Below are 26,904 nucleotides of genomic sequence, written 5' to 3'. Positions count from 1 at the left end.
TATCCAGAACCAGGGATACAGGTACTTGGGCAGTAGCCTTAACCCATTGAGGACGAGTCCCGAGTATATCCGGGCAGGTGTCTTATGGGAAATGCGTGTTGTGGCAAAATCAGCCCTTCCTCAACGGATTAATAGGCCCCTATTTAATTGTGTACAAAATAAGCTCTCTTAGATCATTTTCAGAGCTTGCCATGCCATTTATCTAGACTCCTTGCAGGGAAACATGGACAGACAATTGGACACACAGATCATTCCTCTCACGTAATCAAGCTTATAAATTCAATTCAACACAAGGGAGAATCATGAACACAGTTCTTACATTAGATTTGTATCTTTTTGCCATTTAATGTGAACATAGCGTATCGTTAAATTCCGCCTGCCTACAAAACTTGACTTCAAGGTGAATGCATCAGTGGAAGGACATATTGCATGATTATGCTGATACAAATTCATGTAGACACAGGCATATGTGGAAAAAAAAAAGAAGAAGAAATAACCTTTAATTGAAAAGTTGATTAGGAAATTCAATAACATATCAAGCACAATGTATGTTTCACTTATTCACATTATTTACACACACTGGCTGCAATTCACAAAGATAGTTTAAATCAAATCCATGTTGTGAATTTAGTCTACGAACAACCCCCCCCCCCCCCAAAAAAAAAAAAAAAAAAAAAACCAACAACAACAACAATAACAAACAAACAAAACAACAAAACAACAACCCAACATACGCAATAAGAGGGCATACATCTCACATGCATGTGGCAGTGTTCATTCGTTACTGGACGTCTGTTGGCACACGCATTGGGTCGCATTGCATTATACGCCATAAAAATCTGCATTATTGATGGATTAGAGTTAAACTATCTTCGTGAATTTTGGCCACTTTAATAGAGCAGCTTAGAATAAATATATCGCACTCCTCTGGATGATCTCAATATCAAACAATAGGAGTGTCTGATTACCATATACAACAGATACACTATTTTGTTCCTCTCAGATATATACAATTTCTGCATTCTCTGTACATGTTGTAGCATCACATTCCCCGCAATTTGCACAAGTACAGCACCAGCCCAGCAACTAAAATCATATAAGAACAGTGTCTGCCTTGGATACATTAATTCTGTATAATGTCAAAATCCTGTTTGTGTCAATCTCTCAGCATAGTGTCCAGATTTTGTTTCCTTTGGAATTCAGTTACAGGTGAACAAGCACAGAAGCAAAGCATTCCAAAAGTCAATAATACTTCCTACATCCACACAGAATTGACCCCAGTGAAGGAAGTACCTTGTATCGAAATAGCTTCATGGTACACTCTGTATCACTGTTGATGTTGGAATGTATCAAAATACTGTATGTCATTTGGGTTTACACAATATATTCTCATGATTAACACAACATGTTCTGCGAGGAGACATACCAACTTACGGTGTATGTATGTGACTGCACATATAAAGTACTGCAGTGGTATAGCTGGTTCAACATAATATGATTGCGCCATGCTGTTATATTCCTGTCATTGTAGTCATATCATTTTGCATGACGAATGGCAGCACACAGGATGAACACATAATGAATATGATTAAAAAAAAAAGAAGAATGATATTTATCTCATATCCACTAAGCTTAGTATGTACTTTCAACGTATAAAGCAATATTTTCAGTTTTATAAACCACAGAAATGCAGCATACACAGACCATTTGTGAAGAAGTGCTTTGATTATCTGTAATTATTTCTTTCTTCTTGAGTTCTTGTGTTTTTGGGCATAAAATTTGCCTCCACAAAGCTAAGCTCATTTAACATTACAGAAAAATTAAACATTTGATTCTTGGAACATACATTTCTGTATACGATAAGCAGTCCTCCATATTTACGGCATATTTTCTATTAAGATGAAATATGACTGTATTTTTTGCCATAAGCATAAGGTCCCACATGAACCAGACATGGAATGACCTCATCGGGACAGTATTATCACAAGCAAGGTTGACTTGATAATCTGATTCATTAATGAGTAGCATTCTTGATATCAAGATGCCATTGACTGTTGCTTGGGAACCCTGCTCCCTCTATAATAATGGGATGGGCAAGTGCATACACGTACATTATTTCTACAACAGTAATGTAAAACTACACATTTCCATTACGCATTTTGCATTATCGTATGCAAACACCTCATGGCTGATAATTCTGTCAGCTCATTTGCTTGGGCGATGTTACAATAGCAATGTTCAGCTGGTCTGGAAAGGCCAATGTTAACACGAAAGAGGCCGGATGCCTATCTCGTAAAAATGTGCACAAACTTTGAATCAAAGAAGACATTTTGGTTCTGTGTGTTTGAAAAGTTTCAAAGGTATTCTGGCCATGGAAAACTTTTCTTCAGCTGAAATTGGCTTGAACTTCCCTTCTTTGGCTGAAATCAACTGGAAACAGCAGTGGTCTTTGTCTTTACGTGATCGCTACAAAATGCAATCTGGAAATTTATCATCCATACAGTTGACAGCATAAGATTATGAAAAAAAAAAGATTTGTTCTTTGCGTTTGCACTAGTTTTGGACAGTCATCATGGTGGGAGGTTGATTGCGAACGGTGACGGTCGGCGATGTGACCGAGCGCTTGCGATTGGATGACACTTGGGGCTGCGGCTGCTGCATGGCTTGCTCCAAGATTTGCTGCAAGTGGCAAAAATAACAAAAGGAAGAAAGAAGAATCATATGTCAATATCAATGAAGTATACTTCAGCAGGTTTTATGAGATGATTGAAGGATCCACATATTGCAAATGATACTTTTACAAATCTCCTCCTGCAAAGAACAAAATCGTCTCGTTTTCAACTGTTTACTGTTCCTGTTTAATAAGAATACTATGATTAGACAGCTATTTTCACACCTTTTTTTAAAGAGCTAATTTTGTTATCAGCAAGTGTGGAAGAAAAAGAAAATCACTGATCAGAACATTTTTGTGGGATTGAATGAATGAATGTCCATAAAGTAAAGTTTATTAGCTGCTACAGAGATATATGTTGTAAAGATATTAAAAACAAGGAAAAGTAGAAATTACGCGGTGCGTAATATATGTCCCCGCCGGAAGTAGCATTTAGTAACACAATGTACAATATAGGTAAAAAGATCAAGGTCAAAGGTCAAAGAAGTCAAAGGTCAAAATTTTGAAGCCCTCACCTAGTGCCATCACATAAGGCAAACGGAATCGAAATCGGGTTAGAAATGGGGAAGGAGTAGCATTTTGTAGCCAATGTACAATGTAGGTAAAAACTCAAGGTCAAAGGTCAAAGAAGTCAAAGGTCAAAATTCTGTGTAGAAGTTTTGAAGCCCTCACCTAGTGCCATCACTTAAAGCAAACGGAATTGAAATCGGGTTACAAATGGCAAAGGAGTAGCATTTTGTAGCAAAATGTACAATATAGGTCAAAAATCAAGGTCAAAGGTCAAAGAAGTCAAAGGTCAAAATTCTGTGTAGAAGTTTTGAAGCCCTCACCTAGTGCCATCACATAAAGCAAACGGAATCGAAATCGGGTTAGAAATGGCGAAGGAGTAGCATTTTGTAGGCAATGTACAATATAGGTCAAAAATCAAGGTCAAAGGTCAAAGAAGTCAAAGGTCAAAATTCTGTGTAGAAGTTTTGAAGCCCTCACCTAGTGCCATCATACAAAGCAAACGGAATCAAAATCGGGTTAGAAATGGCGAAGGAGTAGCATTTTGAAGCAAAATGTACAATATAGGTCAAAGGTCAAGGTCAAAGGTCACAACTGAAATTCTGTATAGAAGTTTCAAAGCTCTCATGTAGTGCTATCATATAAAGCAAACAGAATCAAAATCGGGTTAGAAATGGCGAAGGAGTAGCATTTTGAACATTTTGATCACACACGGACGCACGGACGGACGCACGGACGGACGCACGGACGGACACACGGACACACAGACACACACACGTACGGAGCCCGTTTCATAGTCCCCTGCTCGAACTCGTTCGGCGGGGACAATTATCACTGAATCAGAAGTAACCCAGTGCAAACAGCATGATACCTAATACTTTCATAGTCACTTTATTTAAATGTAATCATATCCCTGCGCGATTATAAGAACCAATCCTCATACAGGACTAACAGCAGCCTGCCTCTTGGCTAAAAAAAGACTGATCGCATGAGTTTGGTATATTTTGTTCTTCTTCCTTTCTGTTCATTTCGAACTGAGACTTATCGTAAAGTAGTGGAAACAATACAAACATTCATCAAAACACACGGTAGACCCACAAATGACAGGAAATCAATATTCCCCAGACCGAGTTTGGGGTGAAATGGCGATTAGATTGAAGAAGAGGCTCTTAACTCACCCGTCTGTCCGTCCTCATCTTGGCGTTGTAGAATGAGGCAGAGTCAGGGTTCTCCATTAGCAGCTCAGACTGCAGGCGCTCAAACTTCTCTCCCTCGTCCTCCGGCTGCAGGAGAAAGCAGAAATTAAGAGAGATAAAAAAAATTAATCTATCTCTGGTACATTTATTGTATATCCATGTTTTGGGACAGACACCACTAACTTTATTCATTACATTTCAGATACAGAAAACCACGAGTTTAATTTTGCAAGCCTGTTATGGTCTCTTCTGTTTTGTAGAATGAATTTCGAACACTTTGTACACTGACTTGTAATACAGGTGACTCCAGTTACAATGAAGACTTGGGGATCAGCAGTTTTCTTTTGTTACACTGAAATTTTGTTATAACAAAAGGAACATTTGCACCATAGACTTTGTAGTGATGATAATTTTGAGACATATTTTTACTGCGTTGTAATGAAATTTCGTTATAACTGTGTTCATTGTAGCATAAGCAGGACACTACACAAGGATTCTTTTGCAATGCAGCCATCACGGTCTGCAATACCGTGCGAGAAATAATTTTATTAACAGAGACAACATAAACACCTTTAGCATGAAACTTGAACTCATTCCATTATATCATACATTACATTATTTACCTCTTCCTCATCAGTATCTGATACTCTAATATACTGCTAACAGTAACTTTGCAGAAAACGACTCTGTCTTGGGAACCTCTCTCTCTGGTCTCACAAAATCCATGTGGTACGACGAACCCAGCCTTAGTCAAGGTAGGGCGGGCCCTTCACATTCCACTCACCATGTCATACATAGTTCCTGGTCTGACTCCAATGCCAGCCCCAGAACTGCTCTGTCCCTCCTCGGCACTCAAGAAGCACTCAGAGTACCAGTTGTCGAATTCTGGAGTGAGAGCAAGAGGAAAATTGTCAAACCTCGCCAAGCATATTCTGGAGACACATATTCCATAGCAGAGAACTTAAAATACCATTGTATCAGTCATTTTAATAGAAAAAGAGCAGAGGAAAAACTGGAAAATAATATGCCATTCAGAGTCTCTAAAATTTTGGGAATGACATTACTGTATACGCTATATATTTCGCGTGGGTTTTATTTTCGCGAATTTCGCGAGTCGGGAGCTATTCGCGAAATTAACAACACGCGAAAATATTACCTTCCAAAATGAATCCCTTGCCTTGATGATACGAACATTTCAGTACTAGTATACCATGTCACGGCTTACCGAACAGACCATACTGGCTAAGCTTGTTTACGTACATATAGCATGTCCACGTGTAACTACTAGTATACACAGCCCAGTCGCTGTAAGTAGCATTCGCACAGCACAGCGTATTAACAGCGTCTGGGTGTGGTCGGGCTAGTCCACGTCTACTTACGAATACAGTATTCATCGCATAATCGGGACAGGTTGGGAGTAGCAAACATGGCCCCTTTAAGCGGGGTGCCCGATTTCGCGATGAGCACTCACCATACACTAACGGCATACGACATGTACATTATGTACAGTGCACACACACACACACACACACACACACACACACACATGCATACTGACGTACTGTACATGTACATGAATACACAACCACGCTACCCCTCGGCGCGACCCTCTAGCTGTCCCTGCATTCTCGCAATGATGCAGTCATCGCAACCGGCTTCTTCTTCTGTCACCTCTCTTCGAACACAAAATATGTGGATTAAAAGCTAGCACTTTCTTAAACATTCGTAGAATTCTTGGACACGTAGGGCGTTCTGTATAAATACATATCCACAACCATGGGAAATGATTACCCAGAACTGATGTGGGAACGTCAATGAAAAGTCCTACAATCATTCAATCATCACGGCTTGATTGTTTACTTGCCGTGATCACTGCACTGTACATGTGTTGTTGTATAGCGATCTAGCTCGCCATATATACACATGTACAGAAAAGCGAAGGCGGGCAGCGAGCTGAAATGTATGTGTACTGGATGGACGGAGGTCAAAACACACCAGTCCGAAGCTTGCTTTGTAAGTTTGATGTAAACGACAACTGACAGGGAATCTTTGAAATATTGTTGTGGTATTTTGGTAGATTTTTTGTGTAAAATATCAACAAAATCAAAGGTCGCTTGAAGAAAAATTGTCCCGTTTATCAGAGGTCCCCGCCCGATTATCCAGTGAAAATAACGTGCATTGGAAATGTTTCTGGGAAGCGTATGTCATTTAAGCGAGGTTCCCGATTATCAGATGCCCGATTATGCGGTGAATACTGTACTAAAGTATTGAGTACTCGTACCCCTCGTACCACTCGTCAGAAATCTAGCGCGATGGACTTAACATTTCAAAAATGTTGAATTCTAACTTACTAGTTCGCAGAGTTTGGTAAGTTTGGTAAGTAACTAGTATCATTCTTATTTGCGAGTAAGTTGAAAATTCATACTTTCTTTGCCACTTCATATTTTCTCTGGTCCCCCAATCGCGAATTTAACCACTCGCGAAAATGTGTGACAGCGGCAATTCGCGAAAATTTATGTACGCGAAAATTATAGCGTATACAGTATTTTGATATCCAATCCTACATACTTCAGAGTACCATCTCTTGCTCCTTTTGCTATCAAAATGTACTGCTGAAACAGCCTTCTGTATACAGACTGTTTTCGTAGGGACATTTTTGCTCTTCCCAGTCTATCAACCACATTCTTCACTCTGACAGTCTCAAATTAAGCAAATGGTGTGGTCAGCACAGCTGTAAATATGTTACAATGCCAAATAGCAGTCTTGTTATAACGGTTCCAAAGAAAAATATCGTTTCACAAAATTGAAAGAAATTTCACAAGATTTTTCCTCTTCACAACAAGCAAGTAGCCAAGCATGAAAAAGAAAAACAAAATGACAACTGCCTTCCTCACATTCTCCCTATGTTGCTTCCCTCCTCAACTCTCCTCTCTCTAGGCTATTCTTCTGTCAATCAGCCGTCCCTGCAAGGACTGCGTACGCATGGTGTTACTGCAAACCTCTCTACCTAATTTGCTCCACCATGCAAACCTTCAAGCAACACAACCTGACAACTGTGTGAAACATTCCACTCACCTGTGACGAGACGTTGCCTGCACTGGTCCACCAGCTTCTGACAGTATTGGATCTCGGATTTGACCTGGCGGAGTTCCTCGTAATCACTGCGGTACGAGGCCTTGAGCTCCTTTAGCTTTTTGATCATCTGGAACTCTTCCTCACTAATCACCGTCTCGCCCTCCTCGTTCACAAACTCTCCTGTAGAGTCACGACAAACCGCAAGAGTGTAATGGTTCCATCCCTCATTGGCACATTATCCAAAGAGTTTCGATACCTATACCAAGCTCTAACTTCACAAAATCTGTATAGAGGATTTCTGTATGACACATTAAAACATTCATTTTAGTGGAGGTCTCAGAATATCATCATGAAAAAATGTGAAAGGAAATTCAAAGCAATATCTATTTCCAATTGAAAATACCAAAACACTGGGTTCAAAATTGACATTCCCCTTTGAACTGATATGTACTATATCTTTTAGATACAAAAGGAACAAAATCATTCTACACCCTTTTGATTTTCATATTCTTTGCCACATGATCAATAACTCTGACAGATCTGGTTCTTGATTGCAAAATCAACTACACTTAACAAAAAATGCAGAAAACCTGAGAATACTCCAATTACTAATGCAGACACACAGAAAATAAATGCTGCATAACACTTGCATTCAGGAAGTTTGGAAGGTTGGACATATCGCAAAAAGGAGCACTACACATAGAGCACAAGAAGATTACTTCTGAAATCAAATCGAACGAATATGAACCAGAAAGTGAGTTCTAGAGAAAAAATTCTGACCTTGCTCCGCCTTCTCCTGCCTGAGTTTATCGATGGCCGTCCTTGTGACGTCAATCTCCTGCTTGGTCATGTTGATAGTCTTGGCCAGATCTCGGCAATGCTTCCGCTTGGACTTCAGTATATCTGTCCACCAATGGCACGGAGAAGAGGGGGGAAAATGGCACAATGAGGAAGTGTTCACGTCTTGAATATTTGAGAGTATATGCTTCAAATTCTAATCCTCCTCTCTTTTTGTTTTTTATGTCACTTTTTTTTTTAAACATAGGATAAATTCACTCATCTGCAGCACTGAACAGGAGAGCAAGAGGTGTAACAGTCATGATATTTTGTTCATAAAGGTCCAGATGTCAATGAATATACACATGTATTCATATATGATCTTTCTACTTTTTGAAAGTATATAAAACATATCGTCGCTGCGGCGACAAGACCTCGATATCTACAAAATGTCAAATGTTCAGGAGAGCAAAAAAACATGGCAGCCAAAGTACTATATCACATGGAATAGCTTTTGATTTGACATGAATGGTGCCTTCATTTTGGGGGGTAAGAAAGCTAGGATTTGGACAGGACATCACTGAACTGATTATCTGGCCATTAAACCAAAGATAGTCATTTCCAACAAAATTTGAGAAACAAGGTCTTATCACCGCAGCGACAATATGGTATTGCTACTTTTTGAAAGCATATACATATTGAGGTATTTCTACTTCATGAAAGTATATAAATATCCAGTCAAGTCTGTCTAAGCAACCCCCTGCCTTATACATTAGTACAACCACTAAAAACAATTCCCTCCTAAAAAAAGGCATGTTAAAAAAACGGTTTATAGTGGCCATCTGTCTATAATGGCCACTTTTTCATCTCCCTTCGGTGGCTTGCTACAGACAGGTTTGACTTTATGGTATTTGTAATTCTACTTTTTGAAAACCGTGTTTAATTTATCAAAGGAATTGAGAGAGGAGAAGAATCAAAAAAGAGGATGGTGCAGGTACCTTTATTTTCCATCAGTATCCTGTTGATCTCACTGCCCTTCTCATGCTTGAACTCTTCAAACGCCACAGTGCGGAGGGGCGGGGTGTTGGGTCGGGCCTGCCCCTGGCCGTCTGAGGTGGGGCCCTGAGAGCCGGTGGCCGACCCGGTCTCCGTCCGAACCGCCGACTCTCTGGTGTCCAGACCAACGTTGCCACCCCTGACAGGCGACGCCCGCTCGATACTTGGAGATGGACTTGAAGCTCCTTTTGGCTGAGGACTGGATATATTAAAGGGAAAAAAATGTTTACAAAAGAAGATGGATTCCTTACTACAAATAGACCATAAGATCGATTGGCATATAAGGGTCATAGAAGTGACTTGCACAGGGGGTTTGTTGCTCTTTCACTTTTGGATGATATATTTGTTTGACTGGAACACACAGCACAAACAAGAACTGACTGATCTCTCAAATGACTATCACTCTTACATGTTGTTTAAAACTATACATTCATTCATGAATATCAGGTCGTGTAGGTACACCCAAATTGATAATTACACTGCACAGCATCCTTTCACAGCCAAAGGCTGAATCACATCTCCTGAACTCGTATTCTTCAGTAATATGCATTGCAAATTAGCTGATCGTTACATTTTCAACAAACCCCACTCTCAAGGAGTGCCTCATTTGGACATATTTAACAAAACAATTTGGCTACAAAACAACTCAAAACAAAGCATGTACACATACACTTCAAAGCATATTCCTAAATAGACCTCCACTTCAGCATCTGATCAAGTCTTGTAATACTCAAGTTGCAATGGTACGGCATCAGACCTCTAAATTCATACAAATCAGAAAATTGGATCTGAACTTAGGTCATGTGACGTTTTGCCGATTAACAATCAGCTTCATCTGATGCCCTTCAGGTGGAATAAGCCAATTGTTTAATAACTGGCGAAATATTGCATGATATAAATTCAGATCCAGTTTTCTGATTCATAAGAATTTGGAGGTTATACTTCAACTGAATGAATGATAATTCACATAAGTTCACACAGCATCAGACCTTCACAAAGTACTAACAGTCCTCACACATACCTGCCCCTGTCCTTTGCCTTGCGCCCTCTTCCTTTCCTCGCCGACACCACGGAGGAGTGGGCCGGCTTGGAAGACGCCGGAGCGACCCCGATACCGAAGCCCTGCCCGTCCACTTCTCCCACATAGGAGGCGCCACCATCCTCATCGAACACAACGCCAGCCTGCAAAGGTAGGAGTTCACAAGCAGAATGGTATGGAGTCAGCATCATGAGGGAACCAAGGAGAATGAAACAATAAAAACTTTACAAAAATGATCGCCTTGACTTCGTATAAGTGACCCACATCATACATGAAGGAAAATGATGTTATTATATTTGTTACATCAAAATGATACTCTGGTCAAAGTATCTAATGATCTATTGTATGACATGCAGTCTATAGATACAAACTTTGAAAATAATAAGTTCGTATGAATAATCCAACCTTGAGTGGTGTAGCACACATAGTCTATACCTGCAAGATGCACAGGGTTCAAGAGGAATTATTGACTTTATTTGTCAACATGACAAAAAGAAATTGTCCATATTTCAATATGTCTGATATGCTTTCCAAATCACGAATACCTCATTTTGTAGTAAAATACTTGATTAAATTCCATAGGTTTTCTCTATATCTGATTTTTAGATTTCCCTGAAAATGGAAACTGCCAAACCTCCTACAGCTGAAAACAGATATTAAAGAAACTATATCATCGAGTAATCCTTCAAGCAATAGAGCTTCATTCACAACCTCACAACTTTCTGGTTTCATAGCAAATGAGGGTTCTCTGACATCCTACAAAGCATAAAAACACAAACAGAATATGTAACTATAATATAAATACAAGCGAACACAGTCTTAAGCTAACCTTTTGGGCTGCAGCGACGGCGTTGGGGTCCGTGCGGTCGATGAGGGTGAACTTGTTGCGCAGACGGCTCTCCACCTCATTCTCCATCTGGCTGACCATGGTCTTGAAGGAGGTGAAGATGGACTGGATCTGCCGGACGTTGACGATGTCGATCTCGTCCAGGGATCCGTCCAGGTACCGCCTCACCTGGTTGTTGATTTCCATCAGCTGCGTGTCCGACAGTGGCTCATACGTCACCTGACTTCGGTTGGCCTGCAGGGATGGAATGGCGACGGCAAAATACTTTGTAAATGAACGCATCACAGATGAACAACACCTTTAGACACACCTGTATTTGTATGGTTTCTATAATATCTAGCTGATTCATGGAGATGAGAGTATTCCGATCTTCAAGCTCACCTGGAGCACCATTGGGCGGCTAATAAGACTAATTCTGAAATTCTTTGCAAATGATTAACAAATTGCCCTACATCAACATGAACAAGCGCTGAATTGATCATGAAATCGGATAATTACCCAGTACCCACTGCAAACTACAGGGATGAAAACCAGCAATGGCTGTTGGGCGGAAGCTCGGTGGTGTAGTGGATAAGACACCTGTCCCCAGATCAAGAGGTTATAGGTTTGAATCCTGCCCAAGTATATTATGCCCATGATTTCTTTTGTCATGGCTACTACTAAAACACAGATCAATTTGGTGCTTATTTACGTCGATGTGGAGCAATTTGTTCTTCAGTTGCAATAGCAATTCAAGGAAGAAAATTATGAACTGAATTATTGAATTCTTATTGAAACTTATAGAAATGCTTGCAGTGACAGGGAGAGACTAGCTTGGAAGCCCACTCACCAGGGTGTCATGCATGGCCAGCTCATGCTTCAGGTGCTTGATCTCCTTCTCCAGCTTCTTCACCAGCAGGGCGGGGTCGAAGAACTCGTTCACGGCAGGGTCGATGGCGATGCACATCATGCGGGTGGCGAACCTCAGCGTGGAGATCGTCTCCTCTATCTGCTTGGCCTCGCCCCAGATGTTGGCTATCATCATTGTGTTGCAATTACCACCTGTGAGAAAAGCATTTTGTTTTCCCGAAAGAACCAAATGTTGAGTCAGCATTCTGCAACATCTGTACAATAAATGCTGTAACAGTGGTAATTTTTGCAGCATTTTGCACAACATGAAACAAACAGAAATTTTGTTTGATTGTTGTGTGTAATACTGTTCCAAAGTTTGATTTGGCAGAATCAAAACATGCAAAATTTATCTTTAATACCCGACTGAGTGTGAATAATTACTCACGTGAAAATATTACTCACATGAAAATTGCCACTTTTACAGTACTTCCAGTTGAAGTTTTGTCAAATGTTTCAGTAGATACAAATTATTTTGTTCACAGGGAACGCCATGCCGTAATTCATTGGCTTTGATTTTTATTTTTTTAAACACTTGCCAATCATTATAATCGTGATGCAATTGCCATCTTTTTATAAAACAAACAAAAATCCACTAGTCAAGACAACATTCTTTATAATCAATACAATACATACTCCTTGGTAAAGTTTTTGACAAATAAAAAAAAAGAAAAAGATACAAATCAGTTTGATCAAAAGGAAAATCCAGTTGCAATTCATTATATTTTCAGAAACACTGGCAAATCACCACTGTATTGTCATTAACACCTAGGGAGAGGATTAATAAAAAAAAAAAAAAAAAAAACCACCAAAATATAATTGATTACAGCATTCCTTTACACCTGTACAACAAATACTCCTGGGCAAAGTTTTCACAGCAAAACATTCACAATATAAACCAGTCTTACCAAAGGGAACATCAATATGTAATACATTAATTGTAATATCTGCAGAAATATGACTAATTAATCAATACAAAATGAGAGTAGAAAGAGACCGCAAAAAAAAAAATACTGCTCATATAAGTAACTGGGAGTGAATTGGAAATGAGTGAACTTCAACAAATGAAGCAAACTTTACTATTTGCTATTTTCATGTTTGTTTTCCTCAAACGTCTTTTCAAAAATTAATTGTGATTGGGCTTTCAGTTTCAAATAAACTATGCATGCTAACCGATGGAGTCTTTCAGGCAGTGAGTCAACTTTGTCTGTCGGTAGGGAATGTGCTCCCTCTTTCTGTCGGCCAGAGCGATGGTGGTCTGCTCCAAGAACGTCAGCGACTTGTTGATGTACACGGCTTCTTGCTGGGTCTTTCCCTCAGACTGGATGGGAGAGATAAAGAATAAAGAATCACATATTCAATGAATTGCTTCTCCGTGGTTTATCGTGCTTTAGTCCCCCTAACCCTTCAGCCTCCCCAACCCCTTCGAAACCGACACAAAAATGATGCAGCATCACGCTCCTGAAGTGTTCAACTCAATAAAAAACTGCTCCAATTTTGCTCTCTTCTTCAGCATATGACATTACTTTGGAATTTGTAGGCAACATCATTCCCTTGAAACACCTTCTTTTTTTTTTCCACTGACTTCCCTCTCATATCTAATAAACTGACGAGAGGCAGATCATAAAACTCTGCGATACACTAATTGCATCTGACAGAATTGACCTGCACTCAGTGCAGGCCACCTACTCAGTAAAATCGATCAGCAACAAATCTGTACATCTTCTTGTCTCCTTTTTTCCCCCTTCTTCTTTCTTGTTCTTTAAACAGCATTTAGATATGCTCCTGGATAGATAACACACCACACAGGAAGAGCATCTTCAAAGCAAAACAAAAAATACTAAAGGAAGTCAATTTCTCGGTGCACTAGGACCACCAACAGAGTAGTTTCACAACGGCAATGCCCCTCGCAAACTTACAACAAACACCACTGTTTTCCTTTGATTTCACAAAAGTTTCCATTTTCCCCCATCTGGCATTGATATTGCGTGTGAGATATTTTGTTTCGTTCCCACCACCATGACACATATAGCAATAGACAGAAGACGAAGAAGAAGAAAAAAAAAAATGTTTCCATGACTCACCCCAGTCTTGCTGAGTCTCTCTGAGCCAGCCAGGTCCACGAGGTTGAGTTTGCTGCGGATGTACTTGGCGTTGGACTCTGTCCGCGAGCGCGACTCCACGTGGATGGTGAAGATGCAGTGGGAGCGGGAAGAGACACTGTTGAGGGAGTGGGCTGCGATGGCGCGGTTTGTCTCGCCCTGCGATCAAAACAACGCAAAGAAGTATGATAATGGTTGCACAAAGGAGAAGCTGCACTGCATATTCAAGTTCACTATATAATGAATAGAGTGAAATCAAACAGTCAGAACAAAGAACATTCATAAAAGTAAAACCAACAAGGAAACAAATGTAAAATAAGAACGAAGCAAAATTGCTTTTTTTATTTTCTTTGTTTTTGCTGTTACTCTTCATGAATTAGATTGTATGCTCGATCTGTATCATCATGAACAAGAGAAAAAGAAGGAATTAGTCTGGGATTTGAAGTCACATCACCTACGGTAAGCAGTAGGTGATGCAGGTTGAAATCCCAATCACTCCTCCCTCCCTCACTTTACAAATGCCAACGGCATTTGGTCCCACATGTAGAAGATCATGTTGGGGAGGAGAAAGCAGCTACTAACATTCTACGTTCCTGCACACACCTCAAATAGGAGATTCAGGGCCTCCTCTTCGTTGTGGGCCAGATGGACGCCGAGACCCTTGATGTTGATGCCGTACTCGTCCTCGGTGATGGTCATGTTAGGCAAGCCTTGGATGCTGTAGGGCAGGGTGGAGAGGAGGTCGAACATGGTCTCGTTGTAGATCTCCAGGTAGCTGATCCGCACCGTGATGGCTTGCTCGGGCCTTTCCTCAATCTCCTTGTAGACCTGTAAACCAGCAGGGAGCATGACAGACCGTCAAATGATGACATAAAGAATCAATGGTGATGATGACATACTGTATAATGCCACTGAGGTGACAAGACCTTGAATCTGAAATTTTGGTGAAAATGACTTATTTGCATTAAGGGTCAGATAATCAGTTAAGTGATGTCCTCTCCAAATCCTAGCTGTCTTACCCCAAAAATGAAGCTACCAAGGCTTGTCAAAGGAAGGCTATCCAATTTGATTTAGTGCTTTGGCTGCCATGGTTTTTTTTTTTTTTTTTTTGCTCTCCTGAACATAAATGGCATTTTGTAGATACGAGTTCTTGTCGCCCCAGCAACGATAAAGCCATATATTTCGCAGGGTTTTTTATTTTTGCGAATTTCACAAGCTGGGTGCTATTTGCGAATTAACAACATACAAAAATATCATTATATCTGATCCCAACACAGATGCAACATGCATGCATGCTTTGGTACGCTGTACACAGTACATTTAAAAAAGGCATTATAATACTGACTCTGCGATTGTGACTTTAACTACTTATAAAATTGTCAGGAAGACGTGATTCATGAAAAATTACACTCACTAGATATGTGGCATAAACATAGATTGTGTTCACGGGGGTTGCAACGATTTTCAAGCTTTAAGCTTATGTTGCAATTCCTTTGCGTGTTCGTTACCTTGAATAATGTAGCTCTCTTAGTGGAGTTGTATACTATCCTGTAACTACTTCTTATCGATGTATACTTATTGTATATATTCTGTCTTGGCTATATGAGATGTACTTGCATACATTTGTATGCATTCCTATTTTGTGAACACGCATGAAATCTTGAATAAATAAATAAATAAATAAACAGTATTCAAGCCTATCAACTCGCAAATCAAAGCGTATGACGGATGTCTCCTCAGGCTTTAAGAACTTTTGAAACATGCATTTTTTAAGGATGCATTCTTAAAAGAATGTCACAATGCGTGAGAAGGTTTGTGGCATATCTGAGTGCATTTCAAGGAACTTTTTCTCAATTAACAAGGTTGCAATCTTTGCAGTCACCCTGGTAACAACTAATTGCAATCATAACTTTTTTTCTGAATCACTGTCGTTTTCATTCTTATAAATAACCATCATGCCAGTAAATGTTTGTGAACACTTTTTGAAGGCTCAAGAACTATCATGCCCACTCTGCCTATCTAAAACTAACCAAGCCGCTTAAATGTATGCATCAAGCATACTGCGCACTGTAATGGGATACAGCTGGTAATTACAAGGCTCTAAGAGCAGCCTTTGTTTGGGAAGTAACATATCTTCCTTCATCTAAAAGCAATGATATCAGGTTTGTTTATGTCATCAAGTGACATTTGTAAGGCTCTGCACTTCTATTCAGGCAACTCCCGCAAGTTAAGACTGTTATTTTCCCTTGTTATTTGATGAATGCCCCGATTCCATTTCATATTACTGTTGACAAAAGGAACAAATCAGTAATTAGCAGTCATGGTTGCACTTTGTAATCATGAACATTGGAAGCAAACCATGTTTTGAAATACAGTAGAGATGATTTGTTTACAGTTTTGAATGAACTTTCTCCACTTTTGTCTGGCTATTCTAACCATCTACATCCCAAGAATGACTTTAATTTCAAGTGCAGACAAAAAAAGAAAAAAATAACAAACAACCGAAACAGCATTTAGCTGTCCCTAGAACCAATTCCTTTCTTGTGGAAGTGCACTAGTGTTTGTTGTTGTTCCCCATGGTGGGAATAGTTTGCAATGTATCACCAAAAGAGCCTACCTACGTACAGTGTACCTTATTGTCATTTTAAAGGGGACTCATCAAAGCATAGTTGCCATCACTTGTGTAGCTTTTTTGGTTGGTAAAGGCGACGGTCTGGTTCATTCTTGCCCATTTCAATATTCCTGTGAGCATTTTAACATAAGGAAACAGGAGACACCATTTGTGACCCTGCACCTCAAAACAAACAAAAAGTCGCCAGACATGAATTTTTAGTTAAGACCATATTCTGAAAGAGCAGACTTTAAGCTTTAAAATGATGTATAACTCAAATCAAATGGACTCTCCTAACCTATCTAAATATTGGAAAGAAAGCACAAACTCAGGAAAAGTGTGAACTGAGAAAAGAGGCTCTCAAGTACAGTGTCTATTCAAGCGCTTAATCTTTACCAAACCGTGCTGGCTGTGCGATGAATGGGACAAAAAACAGGAAGTAAACCACCAGAGTAACAACAATGAAGGGATTATCAGATTAAACTGAAATTAAGCATGCCTCATTAACACATTCTGTCCATAATTAATGCCAACTTTCAAAGCAGTAGCACTATCTTTTCAAAAGTTATTAGAGTTGAAATTGAAGAGTGTGGACAAGGTTTTTCAGAAATGAAAAAGGGATTCTAAAGACACACCTAATCACACTACTCTACCAAAAATGTTCGAGATAAACTGCTAAAAAAAAAAAAAAAACACACTTTCCTGCCCGTTTTATGATACCAAATTTTAGCATAATGTAAAAGAAGACCCGCTCTTTCAGAAAATATGAAAAATTCAAGTTCGGCTTGGTTGACCCATTTCACTTATTTTCAGTCCTCACGCAAAATCAGTGTGTGCGACTTAATGTTCGTTTTGAGGTGCACGGTCACATTTATAACCATTTCCCCCTTGTGTAAACAAGATAGAACATACATGCATGGAACACCTACCTGCGATATTGCCCGGGGAATGATTCCCCTCTGCTTGTAGTTCTCGGTGGCCCCAGTCATGGTGTATGTCTTGCCTGCCCCTGTCTGTCCATAACACATCAAGGTTCCTAGGTGTCACAGAGGAAAACATACATTAATATGGTATGAACAAAGTAACATCTGGGAAATGATCAAAGAAATACATGAAACTCGGGGGGGGGGGGGGGGGGGGAAGCAATAAACAACTGCTCAAAGCTAAGTTAAAAAGAAAGTCAAAACAGCAGTTTTTTTAAAATGCATGCACAATCTTGATGTATTATCCCTGGGCTCCAGTTTGAATATATTCAAGAAAAAAAAAAATGAAATCAAGAAAGGTAGCTCATGTCACATAATAGGTAGAACAATTTTCGTATTTGTAATTTTCTCGTACTTACAGTTTACAATGTAGTTATGTTTCTATCCAAGCAAATTTTTTTTTTTTATTATTTTACTTTTTATCTTAGTTATTATTATAGTTTTCTGGTAAAAAAAGGAGAGGCTTCCTATTTGACCCGAAAAAAATGTCTCACAACCATGAGATCAAACAGCATGCTAGTATTTTGGTATTTGTAATTTTCTTACACTTACAGTTTTATAGTTTGCTTTCTATCCAATTTTTTTTTTTTTTTTACTTTACTTTCTATTTCAGTTATTATTATAATATTTTGGGCTTCCTATTTGACCAGAAAAAAAAAAAAATGTCTCACAAGGATGATATCAAATAACATTCTGTGGTTGCCAGGACACACAGAGAGTAGGGACACTCACCATTGTAACCATCCAGGAGCTGGGTGATGAGAGGTGAGGCTACTTCCTCATAGACCTGGTCCTGGCTGGCATTGTGGAGGATGCCGTCCATCTTGAAGGACCAGTCCAGGAGCTGGTTGTTGACCACTCCTCTGCGGACATCCTTGCGAGCGTGGATATTTATGGTCTGGAAGTCAATAACATAATACAATGGGTCATTATTATAAATCACCTAGCATCTGCCAACGTAAATAGGCATAATCAGTTAAATCTTCTCATCAAATAATAAAATTAAAAAGAACAATATTTATTAGTGTTACCCACTCATCTCAAACCATTTGTTGTAGACTTTCTGATTCAATTTGTGCTCTATCTGACTATGATTTCACTGGCGTTGTGCTTCTCAATCAATCACTAATTGAATAAAATTTTGTCATCGTACGTAATTTGAAATGCTTTATCAATTAGGAAAGAGAAGAAAATTCAACAAAATAACAAAGTTGCACTCGGGTGGAAAGCTACATTGTAACACCAGTACAAGACAAATGCACCTGTACACACACTGTAAAAACATGCATATAGATGCAGTACAAAATTTGTTTCATAAATACCTTTGTGTCAGGAACGATTTCGATCATGTCCTGGGCAAATTTGGCTGTGGGCCGGGTGCGTACATAGACGCGGACTTTACTGCTTCGCTTACTCATGAGTGAAGTGCTGCTGAACTTCAGTATACCCTGTCAATTGGTATTGGAAAAGAGAACACGATTTAAGATATATTCCACAATGCATATGAACACATATTTAACTGATGAAATCTTCTGCTTGCACTTCAATTCAATATGAACAGGGCTAGCATTAATTAGTACATTATGTATTGTAATTGCAAATGAAATTTTCAGGACTATCAACACACAAAGTGTAACTGCTGAAACTAGTCAGAGTTCCTGCTAACATTCATGAGTAAATGAGCTTGTTTCTTAGTGGAAGACATAAAAAATAGTACACAATGATGCTGATAAAGTTTATTGACAGAATGAATAATATCAACAGGCACATCAGCTCCAGTGCATAGATGGGAATATACAGATATGGTATTACCGGACAGTATAGTAATTCCATACATAATAATGACATTCAGTGCACATAGGACTTCACAGACTCACCTTACTGAGCATTGTATGGGCCAAAGTCACCAAAAATGTGACACAAAAATGTAGTTCAAATGATTAAAAAAAAAAAAAAAAAAAAAAAAAAAATCACAATTCACCTCAGAGTTAGATTTTGATTTATCAGCTAAGATTTTATCGCATAAATTCAATTATTATTTCATTATGAAAATCATGTCTGAATTTTTTTTTAATGCAACTTTGCACTGCTCTAAATGACAACTTTTGTAAAGGGGTGAACTTGAAGCCTATCTTTCAAAAATCTGAGTGAACAGAATTCACATAATTTTGCAAAATTCTTAATTTTTAAGGACTTTGTGAATTTTGTGGCATTTTTGCTCGAAATCTTATCCCCTGAGTACAGAATTCACAGCATAAAAAAAAAGCAAGAAAAAAAAAGCGACATATTCAATACAATATAGACACTAGTCAATACTCTCCAACAATCTGTGGCATATTCACATGGCACAACTACTGGTAAACAAATTTCTTGCTAACGTTAAGTCTTAAGAACAATATCTAGGAGGCCTTCTAGAATCTGATTTTAGACCTATAACAGTTAGGCCCTCTAGTCTACAACAGCCAGTAAATGCTGTGTAGATTCTAACATTATACCATCTTTGGAGTTGCAGTATTTTCTCTGTAAACCGGACTCGCTGCCAATGAATAATCATCTTCCACTTGGAACTCATCCGAGTCATCTGCCCCACCGTCATTGGAGGGTTGACTTGATTTGGAACCTCCCCTCCCTTCTCGTTTGCCCCGCATTTTCATAGCTTTAGGATTTTCAGTTCGCCAATCTTCTTTCAGTGGAAGCGTGTTGGTTGGTAAACCACAAAGAGAGCCAAGCCAGGCAGAAGCTGTTTGCTAAAACTCTGCAATCAAAAGCTGTTTTACATTTTTTAGATGTTGTGTGCTCTGTCTATGTTACTTGGCAGTTCTGAGCTACATGTAAAATTAGGGATCGAGCTTCGTGCCTGCTCGTCCCTCGTGCTGTATTTCCTTGCTGCACTGCGCTGCAGTCCCAGTGCAGATATCCGTTTCCTCAAGAGTCAAATACAATAGCAATTCTGAGCATATAATGCTCAATATCCAACTTAGACTATGTCTGTCTGTAGAGACTGATCTGGTTCTGAGCTGAGTAATGTTTGGAACAGAACTTCTTTTGTATATTCCGACAGTCTGTCTGATCAGCTGGGCCCAATCCAAGTGTGCAGTTTTTCATTTCGTGTTTCGTGTCCCAATTCAGCTCAGCACTCGTCGTCACCACTAAGTCTTGTTACAGTGCACTCCAATCTCTAGCCAGCTTGTTCTTCTTACGGCCGTTATGACAACATAATTAAAACGTCATAATAAAGTAAATCATAATTACGCACGCACGTGCATGATGAAACAAAAGATATTCCGATATCCCCCGAAATTATTTTAGATAAGTAATGTCAGAGCTGTCATTTCTTCATATTGCCAGTGCAGTGTACACCCGAGCTGCGCGTACAGCATATGATCGTGTGTAGACGGACGCCTAGTACCCTCAATCCCCGGCTCCAGCGGGGCACAGAGCTGCCAGAGGTGGCGTGGAAACACGGGGTGCAGCAGCGGTAGACATTGCATTGGTAGATGCCACGATCGTAAGATTTCTTATAAATTCTAAATAGCTGGGCATCACAAAAACGCCTAAAATCAACAAAAGTAAGAATGCAGCGAGAGAATGATATCATAATCATGCTCTAACAGTTAGAACATACAGAAAACTTACCCAATGAAGAATGTCAGGAATAAAGAAAATTTGTCCAAAATAATTAATCAACAAACTGCGCGTATACGGTGATGATACAATTTCCGTGCGTGTCGACAATTTCATGTACCTTGTGTTTGCTCGACCGTCGACGGACGCGCGACGCGTCCGTCGTAACACAATCGGTATTTACCGTATCGTCGCGTTGTTAGGGATCATGCACATGCGCAGAAGCGGGAATCTTCAAAGTCGCTTGCATGCGCATCGTGCTACACAGGTACCGCGGTACCGGTAAATCTTGGACCCTGGGCCTGCTATGATAATATGATATGATAGACCGTTTAGAATTAAGTTTCAGCATTAAATTAATATCTTTAGAATTCATGAAGCCAAAGTCGTGTTTAGAATCATTTTGCACGATAATCATTTATTCACGTCACCCCTTTTCAAACCGTTGCCCCTTTTGAATTTCTTGGTTACTATTAATTTTTTCATGTTCCTATATATAATTGATATGTTTTTTAGCATTGATCAGTGATTTGCAAAGTCTCCTTTGCGACTAATTGCTACTCCAACATCAGCTACAAAGTACTGGCCTACATGCAAGCATTCAAACTGGTAATGGATCTATTCTCTGTTATCTTTATTTCTTCAGAATTAAAGGGTGTGTACAGTTCTGGTCGAGGTGAAGATTTAGCTTTTAACGTTTTGTGAGATATTCAGAAACCATTCTATGAGATGTCAAAGAGCATGCGATTCTAAGGGGTATCAAAAGTTTATTCGATGAAAATCGGTTTTGAAATGGCTGAGATATCCAAAAACAAGGTGAAACAAAGAGTTACTAATAAAGTTGGGGCATGTCGCCTTTTATTATTAGCACTTTTTTGGATATCTCAGCCATTTGAAAACCAATTTTCATCAAATAAACGTTGAATCCTTCTTAAAATTACATGCTCTTTCATATTTCATGAGAGGCTTTTCATTATCTCACTTCGGAATGTTCAAAACATGAATCCCTACCTCAACCAGTACTGTACAGTCCCTTTAAGGCCCTATGATACTTCCAGACGGATCCCTTCCAGACATGTACATATCGATTATACAATGGGCTGCAATATATTGCACTATACATACAGTTGTATTTAAAAACAGAACATTATATTACATATATTTTTTTCTTGCTTTATCATTGGGGTTACTGACTGATTTACTTATTTTACTTTTTCTCCTCTATTGTAGTGTTTACACACCACTTTCTAATTTTTCTCTGAACTGGTACCGGTAAGTCACAGTGTATTGAGAAATACAAAATGGCAATAACAACCACTTTCATACTTTAGGAGCCATAAATACAGAGAAGATACATGTATGAACATTAGCCCGACCAGACGCTGAGCAACTGGGCTGTGTATAGTTATATGGACATATGCATAGACATGAACACCTAAAAACAAACATATTTATAGTCTCCATAAAAATATATTGATACCGGTACAATGTATTCACAGATACACCCACACATCCTCTACTAGAAATAAACACCTTCCACCTACACCCATACCAGGTGAAGGTGAGACTTCTCTGCTAATACACACACAAGTTACACAAACACACATGAACAGACCAACACCAATACCATACATACACTCACAATGACTCTAGGCACACTCACAGCATATATTAAATTGAGCATTACAAGGTTATTCAATATCTACAAGGGCAAAGCAGTCATAATATGAACAAAATCAAAAAGAAATTAAAAAAAAAATGTTGTGGCAGGACCCTCCTCATTCCAAACTAGCAAATCCACTTTTAGTCCAAATATATCACTTTCATCGCAGTTACCAAATATTGTCTCTATACTCAAGGCAGCTTATGAAAATCATACTTTCCAATATGAGTTCATGATCCATCACAAGTAAGTGCTCCTGCAGACAGAATTTGGAGCAATGCCACATCATTGTTACCTCTGCCAAGATGGTCATGTTTTTGCCAATGTTTTTGTTTGTTTTGTTTGTGTGTGTGTCTGTTGGCAATATGACTTCAAAATTTATAATTGCTTTCCTATGATTCCTGCTTTCTTTTTGTTGGGTCTAATGTGGTAAGAGAAACAAACATATGATTAGAGTTTAGTGGTGATTCACGATCTAGATTCAGCATTTTTTTCAGGATGTGTTCACAGTTCTTACCCTAACATTACTCACTTTTGGCCTATGCTAGGGTTTACATCTTCCAAGTGCTTCTAGTTTATTTATTTGTTTGTTTGTTTGTTTGTTTGTTTGTTTGTTTGTTTTGTCATATGATATATCAGATTGTCATCATTCAACACATTCATAAAAAGGCAAAACGAATAATCACCACAGGGAGCAAGACAGATTTCCATGTAAAAAGCGCTACTAAAAGAGCAAAACAAGGAGCACCTCCCTTCACTTTATTCCTCGATTACTTTATCCAAAATAAGAATCATATATACACACACCCTGGTCACTTCATCCTTGCAACATTCAGGAGATATATCACAAGTTCTTTCAAGTAGTACAAAGCCTAGTATTTTTTTTTTTCTTTTTTCTACAGAAGATGAACATCCCTGGTTACCTTCTGGGCAGAGACATAAAATCGCAATTGCAAGTAATTCCATCAACCACCAACTTGGCAACTCTCAAATTCACAAAATTTATGACAATTGTATTACATCAAACATAGAATATCTTGTTTTTACAAGAACAGCTCATACAAAGACTCAGATATGGATGACTGTAAATGATGGCATTGCAAAACACACCACTAGCAACACACACTCTTCATTTTTTTCCCTCTCTTTTTTTTTCTGATGATCTGACCCCATTCAACTGGAGTTAAAATACTGCATACTGGGCAAAATGTAACAGAAAATAATATGTGCAATGTAGGAGGAGTACCAAATTAGTCTCTTTTTTTCCCAGAAATCTTAAACACCTTGACATGAAAAATAAAACAAAGAAAATTTAACAAAACAGAAAAGTAGTTCATTTGGCAAAGAGCGAGTCTATGTTTTACAAAAACAATATAACGGGGAGACGGGTTAGAGAATAAATAAATAAATACACGTTTAAGATAGTTTACTTTCAAGCTATAATTATCTCTCAAATGATATTGCATTAATACAGTGATTAAGAAAGTAAGTAATGAGAAACTTAAATCCAGATATTACATCTGCAGGAATGAATTACTAGTAATTCCATCACTGCACTTGATTTCGACAAAATCATTCATTCTAAACGGATATTCTATTTGTCACAAATGACTTGGAGATGCCGTCGGCATCGAAAGCACACAACACAAAATTCAGAGATTAATTCCAGCATTACAGTCACAAGCTCAGACAGTTTGCCGTCCAATTCAATAGGTGCTAGCTTCTCATGAAAATCTGTTTATTTTTTTGTACACATAGGGACAAGCTGAAAATGAGATTATAACCTTAGAAATCACCTTGCCACGGACACATAAAGAAGTTGACATTGTTCAGTGTGCATGTCTCATTATTCTTCAGTGAAAGGCAAATATCATTCCCGTAAGGATATGAGAGGGGGCTTGTTTCCTTGTGGCTTGATTTGATTCTAAAATGTTCTGCTGCTGATAATAACGGGAAGAACTGCCATTCTCACTGCATGGGAATATATTCGGACCATCAGTGAAATAAAGTTAATTTGAATTTGTGGGCAACTCAAAATTATTTGCATCAGTTGAAAAAAAAAAAAAAATTATTTCCAAAGATTTCTCAGTGTGAAATTCCCTCTTTAGATCTGTCCATTTAATCCAGTTGTGTCAAATCCTCAAAAAGTTTAATGACTGAAAGAAGAATTAATAAAGAAGTACACTGTGCTTCGATCGAGCCTCCAAAGATTCTACAAGAGACAGAAAAAGTGTCAAGAATTTCTAAAATTCATAAAACATCAAACTATGATCCCTAAGTTGAATACATTCATTATGAGTTGATCTATTGAATATGATAAATAGAAGTGATTGTCACAACTGCAAGAATCAAAACATTCTCTAACCAAAAAAGTTCAGTATGGCACATTTACAGTCGCACAAGGATTTCTTTGAAAAAAAAAAACCCAACAACAACCAGAAAATGCAACATAAATTGCTCACAAGTACAAACAAATAGAGAATATAATCAGTTCCTTGCTTCAGCAAATCACTCAACACACATGAATGTTTCATGATATCATGATAATAATACTTGAACCAGGGTTTGACAGTAAAAGTGGAAAATGTATGTTGCACTGCACAATATTCTATCAAAACATGCTGGAAGCAGTTTGGGGTGGCTGGGATGAAATAAATACAGTTTTCAACGTGTATATATCCTGTTGATAAATGTAAAACACGACCTTGAAGAAAAACAGCTGTCCAGCTAAAAGCAGACTTCTATACCAGTGTATGATTTTAATAAACTTAAACTCAAACTCACACTTGATGAGTTGATGAGTTTGCTGGGAAAAAAAAAACCCACAACAAACACAAAAGAAAGATAACTGAGAGCAACAACAGAACAGAACGACAAAAGGCTATGAAGTACTGAACACAGAAAGCTTCGGAATGAAGCTCTGTGTCTTGAAAAGCTTCATCTGAGTGGTAGATGCCACTTCAATTTTGGGATAGAATGGAACTGTCTTTGCCTACAGTCTCTCAAATTTCATGACCACGTGGTTGCACGCTGTTGGTTTGATGCTGAGTAAAAAATAGTGTCTTCACTCCTGATACATGGTTTTCAAATTTATTTGGCGTTTACCACAAATCGTAAGAGCACCTGCCCAGGATGCAGAGTGTCTTATATCGCGTCACTAACTGTTCGGACTTTTTCAAGAAATTTACATCGGCAACTAGCACAAGAGCATACACTGCCACAGAGTTGTCTAGAGCGATTTGAAGAAAAACAAAGTTCAGCCTCAACTACAATCATTTCACCCAGCCAATGTGATTTACTAGCTACATTTTTTCCCCTACTTCTACGACTAGTACTATTGCTAAATTCATAAATATATCATACATTGCAAATATATACAGACACATGTAAAATTAGCTCTCTTCTCTCCTACTAAATACCAACATCAAATAATGTATTGCAAAATATACAAAGATCTGTTCAAACTCTTATCACACGACACTCTATTAGATGTCCTTCCTTCTATAAGCAAAGTGGCAAATCATTGCAACCATTTCTTCCTTTTTTTTTTTTTTCATCTTCGATTTCTTACAAACTATTATGAACTGCTTTTTCTGCCCCTGTTCTGAAAAGACCAATCACAAGTTGAGATATGTTGTACTTCAATGCTATTACGGACGCAGGATTATCACTGTCAGCAAATCACATTCATTCCACTATATCTATAAGCGAATGTCTGTTGTTTGGACCAGAAAGTTGACACAAAACTTCCTGATGCCGAATCATGAGTGTTTCACTGAATATGGACGTATCTCTACAGCACTGATAACTCTTTGAAATATCATGGTCTTTTTGCACACATTTTATTGCAACTCATTTTTAAAAA

The 26,904-nt window shown here is 38.6% G+C and overlaps 1 protein-coding gene across 2 annotated transcripts; it reads right to left on the bottom strand.

Annotated features, from left to right (window-relative positions):
• Nucleotides 1–654: 654 nt before the first annotated feature.
• LOC140245005 (kinesin-like protein KIF9) lies at nucleotides 655–21,446 on the bottom strand. Of its 2 annotated transcripts, none has more exons than XM_072324596.1 (16): nucleotides 21,389–21,446; nucleotides 19,075–19,200; nucleotides 18,485–18,650; nucleotides 17,699–17,805; nucleotides 14,762–14,986; nucleotides 14,141–14,317; nucleotides 13,230–13,377; nucleotides 11,998–12,209; nucleotides 11,151–11,402; nucleotides 10,304–10,464; nucleotides 9,225–9,481; nucleotides 8,230–8,352; nucleotides 7,450–7,629; nucleotides 5,159–5,259; nucleotides 4,357–4,461; nucleotides 655–2,679 (listed from the first exon to the last, which is right to left on the bottom strand). In XM_072324596.1, the coding sequence occupies exons 2-16, from the start codon at nucleotides 19,168–19,170 to the stop codon at nucleotides 2,554–2,556; spliced, it is 2,436 nt and encodes an 811-aa protein (XP_072180697.1). In that variant the 5' UTR covers nucleotides 19,171–19,200; nucleotides 21,389–21,446; the 3' UTR covers nucleotides 655–2,553. The 2 variants fall into 2 exon arrangements, with proteins under 2 accessions (XP_072180697.1, XP_072180696.1); XM_072324595.1 differs by lacking the exon at nucleotides 21,389–21,446 and adding an exon at nucleotides 20,248–20,596.
• Nucleotides 21,447–26,904: the final 5,458 nt, after the last annotated feature.

The sequence above is a fragment of the Diadema setosum genome, chromosome 22 (genome assembly GCF_964275005.1).
Source record: "Diadema setosum chromosome 22, eeDiaSeto1, whole genome shotgun sequence".
Lineage (NCBI taxonomy): Eukaryota > Metazoa > Echinodermata > Echinoidea > Diadematoida > Diadematidae > Diadema > Diadema setosum.
The sequence above is the reverse complement of the archived record's forward strand: the minus strand, read 5'-3'. Positions and strand labels throughout refer to the sequence as shown.

Coding starts and splice junctions, on each gene's coding strand:
- LOC140245005 (XM_072324595.1), bottom strand. CDS start 20,406: ATGAAAATGCGGGGCAAACGAGAAGGGAGGGGAGGTTCCAAATCAAGT. Junction 19,201..20,247: donor ATACTGCAACTCCAAAGATG/GTATAATGTTAG, acceptor ACCAATTGACAG/GGTATACTGAAGTTCAGCAG. Junction 14,318..14,761: donor CCCTGAATCTCCTATTTGAG/GTGTGTGCAGGA, acceptor TTTTGATCGCAG/GGCGAGACAAACCGCGCCAT.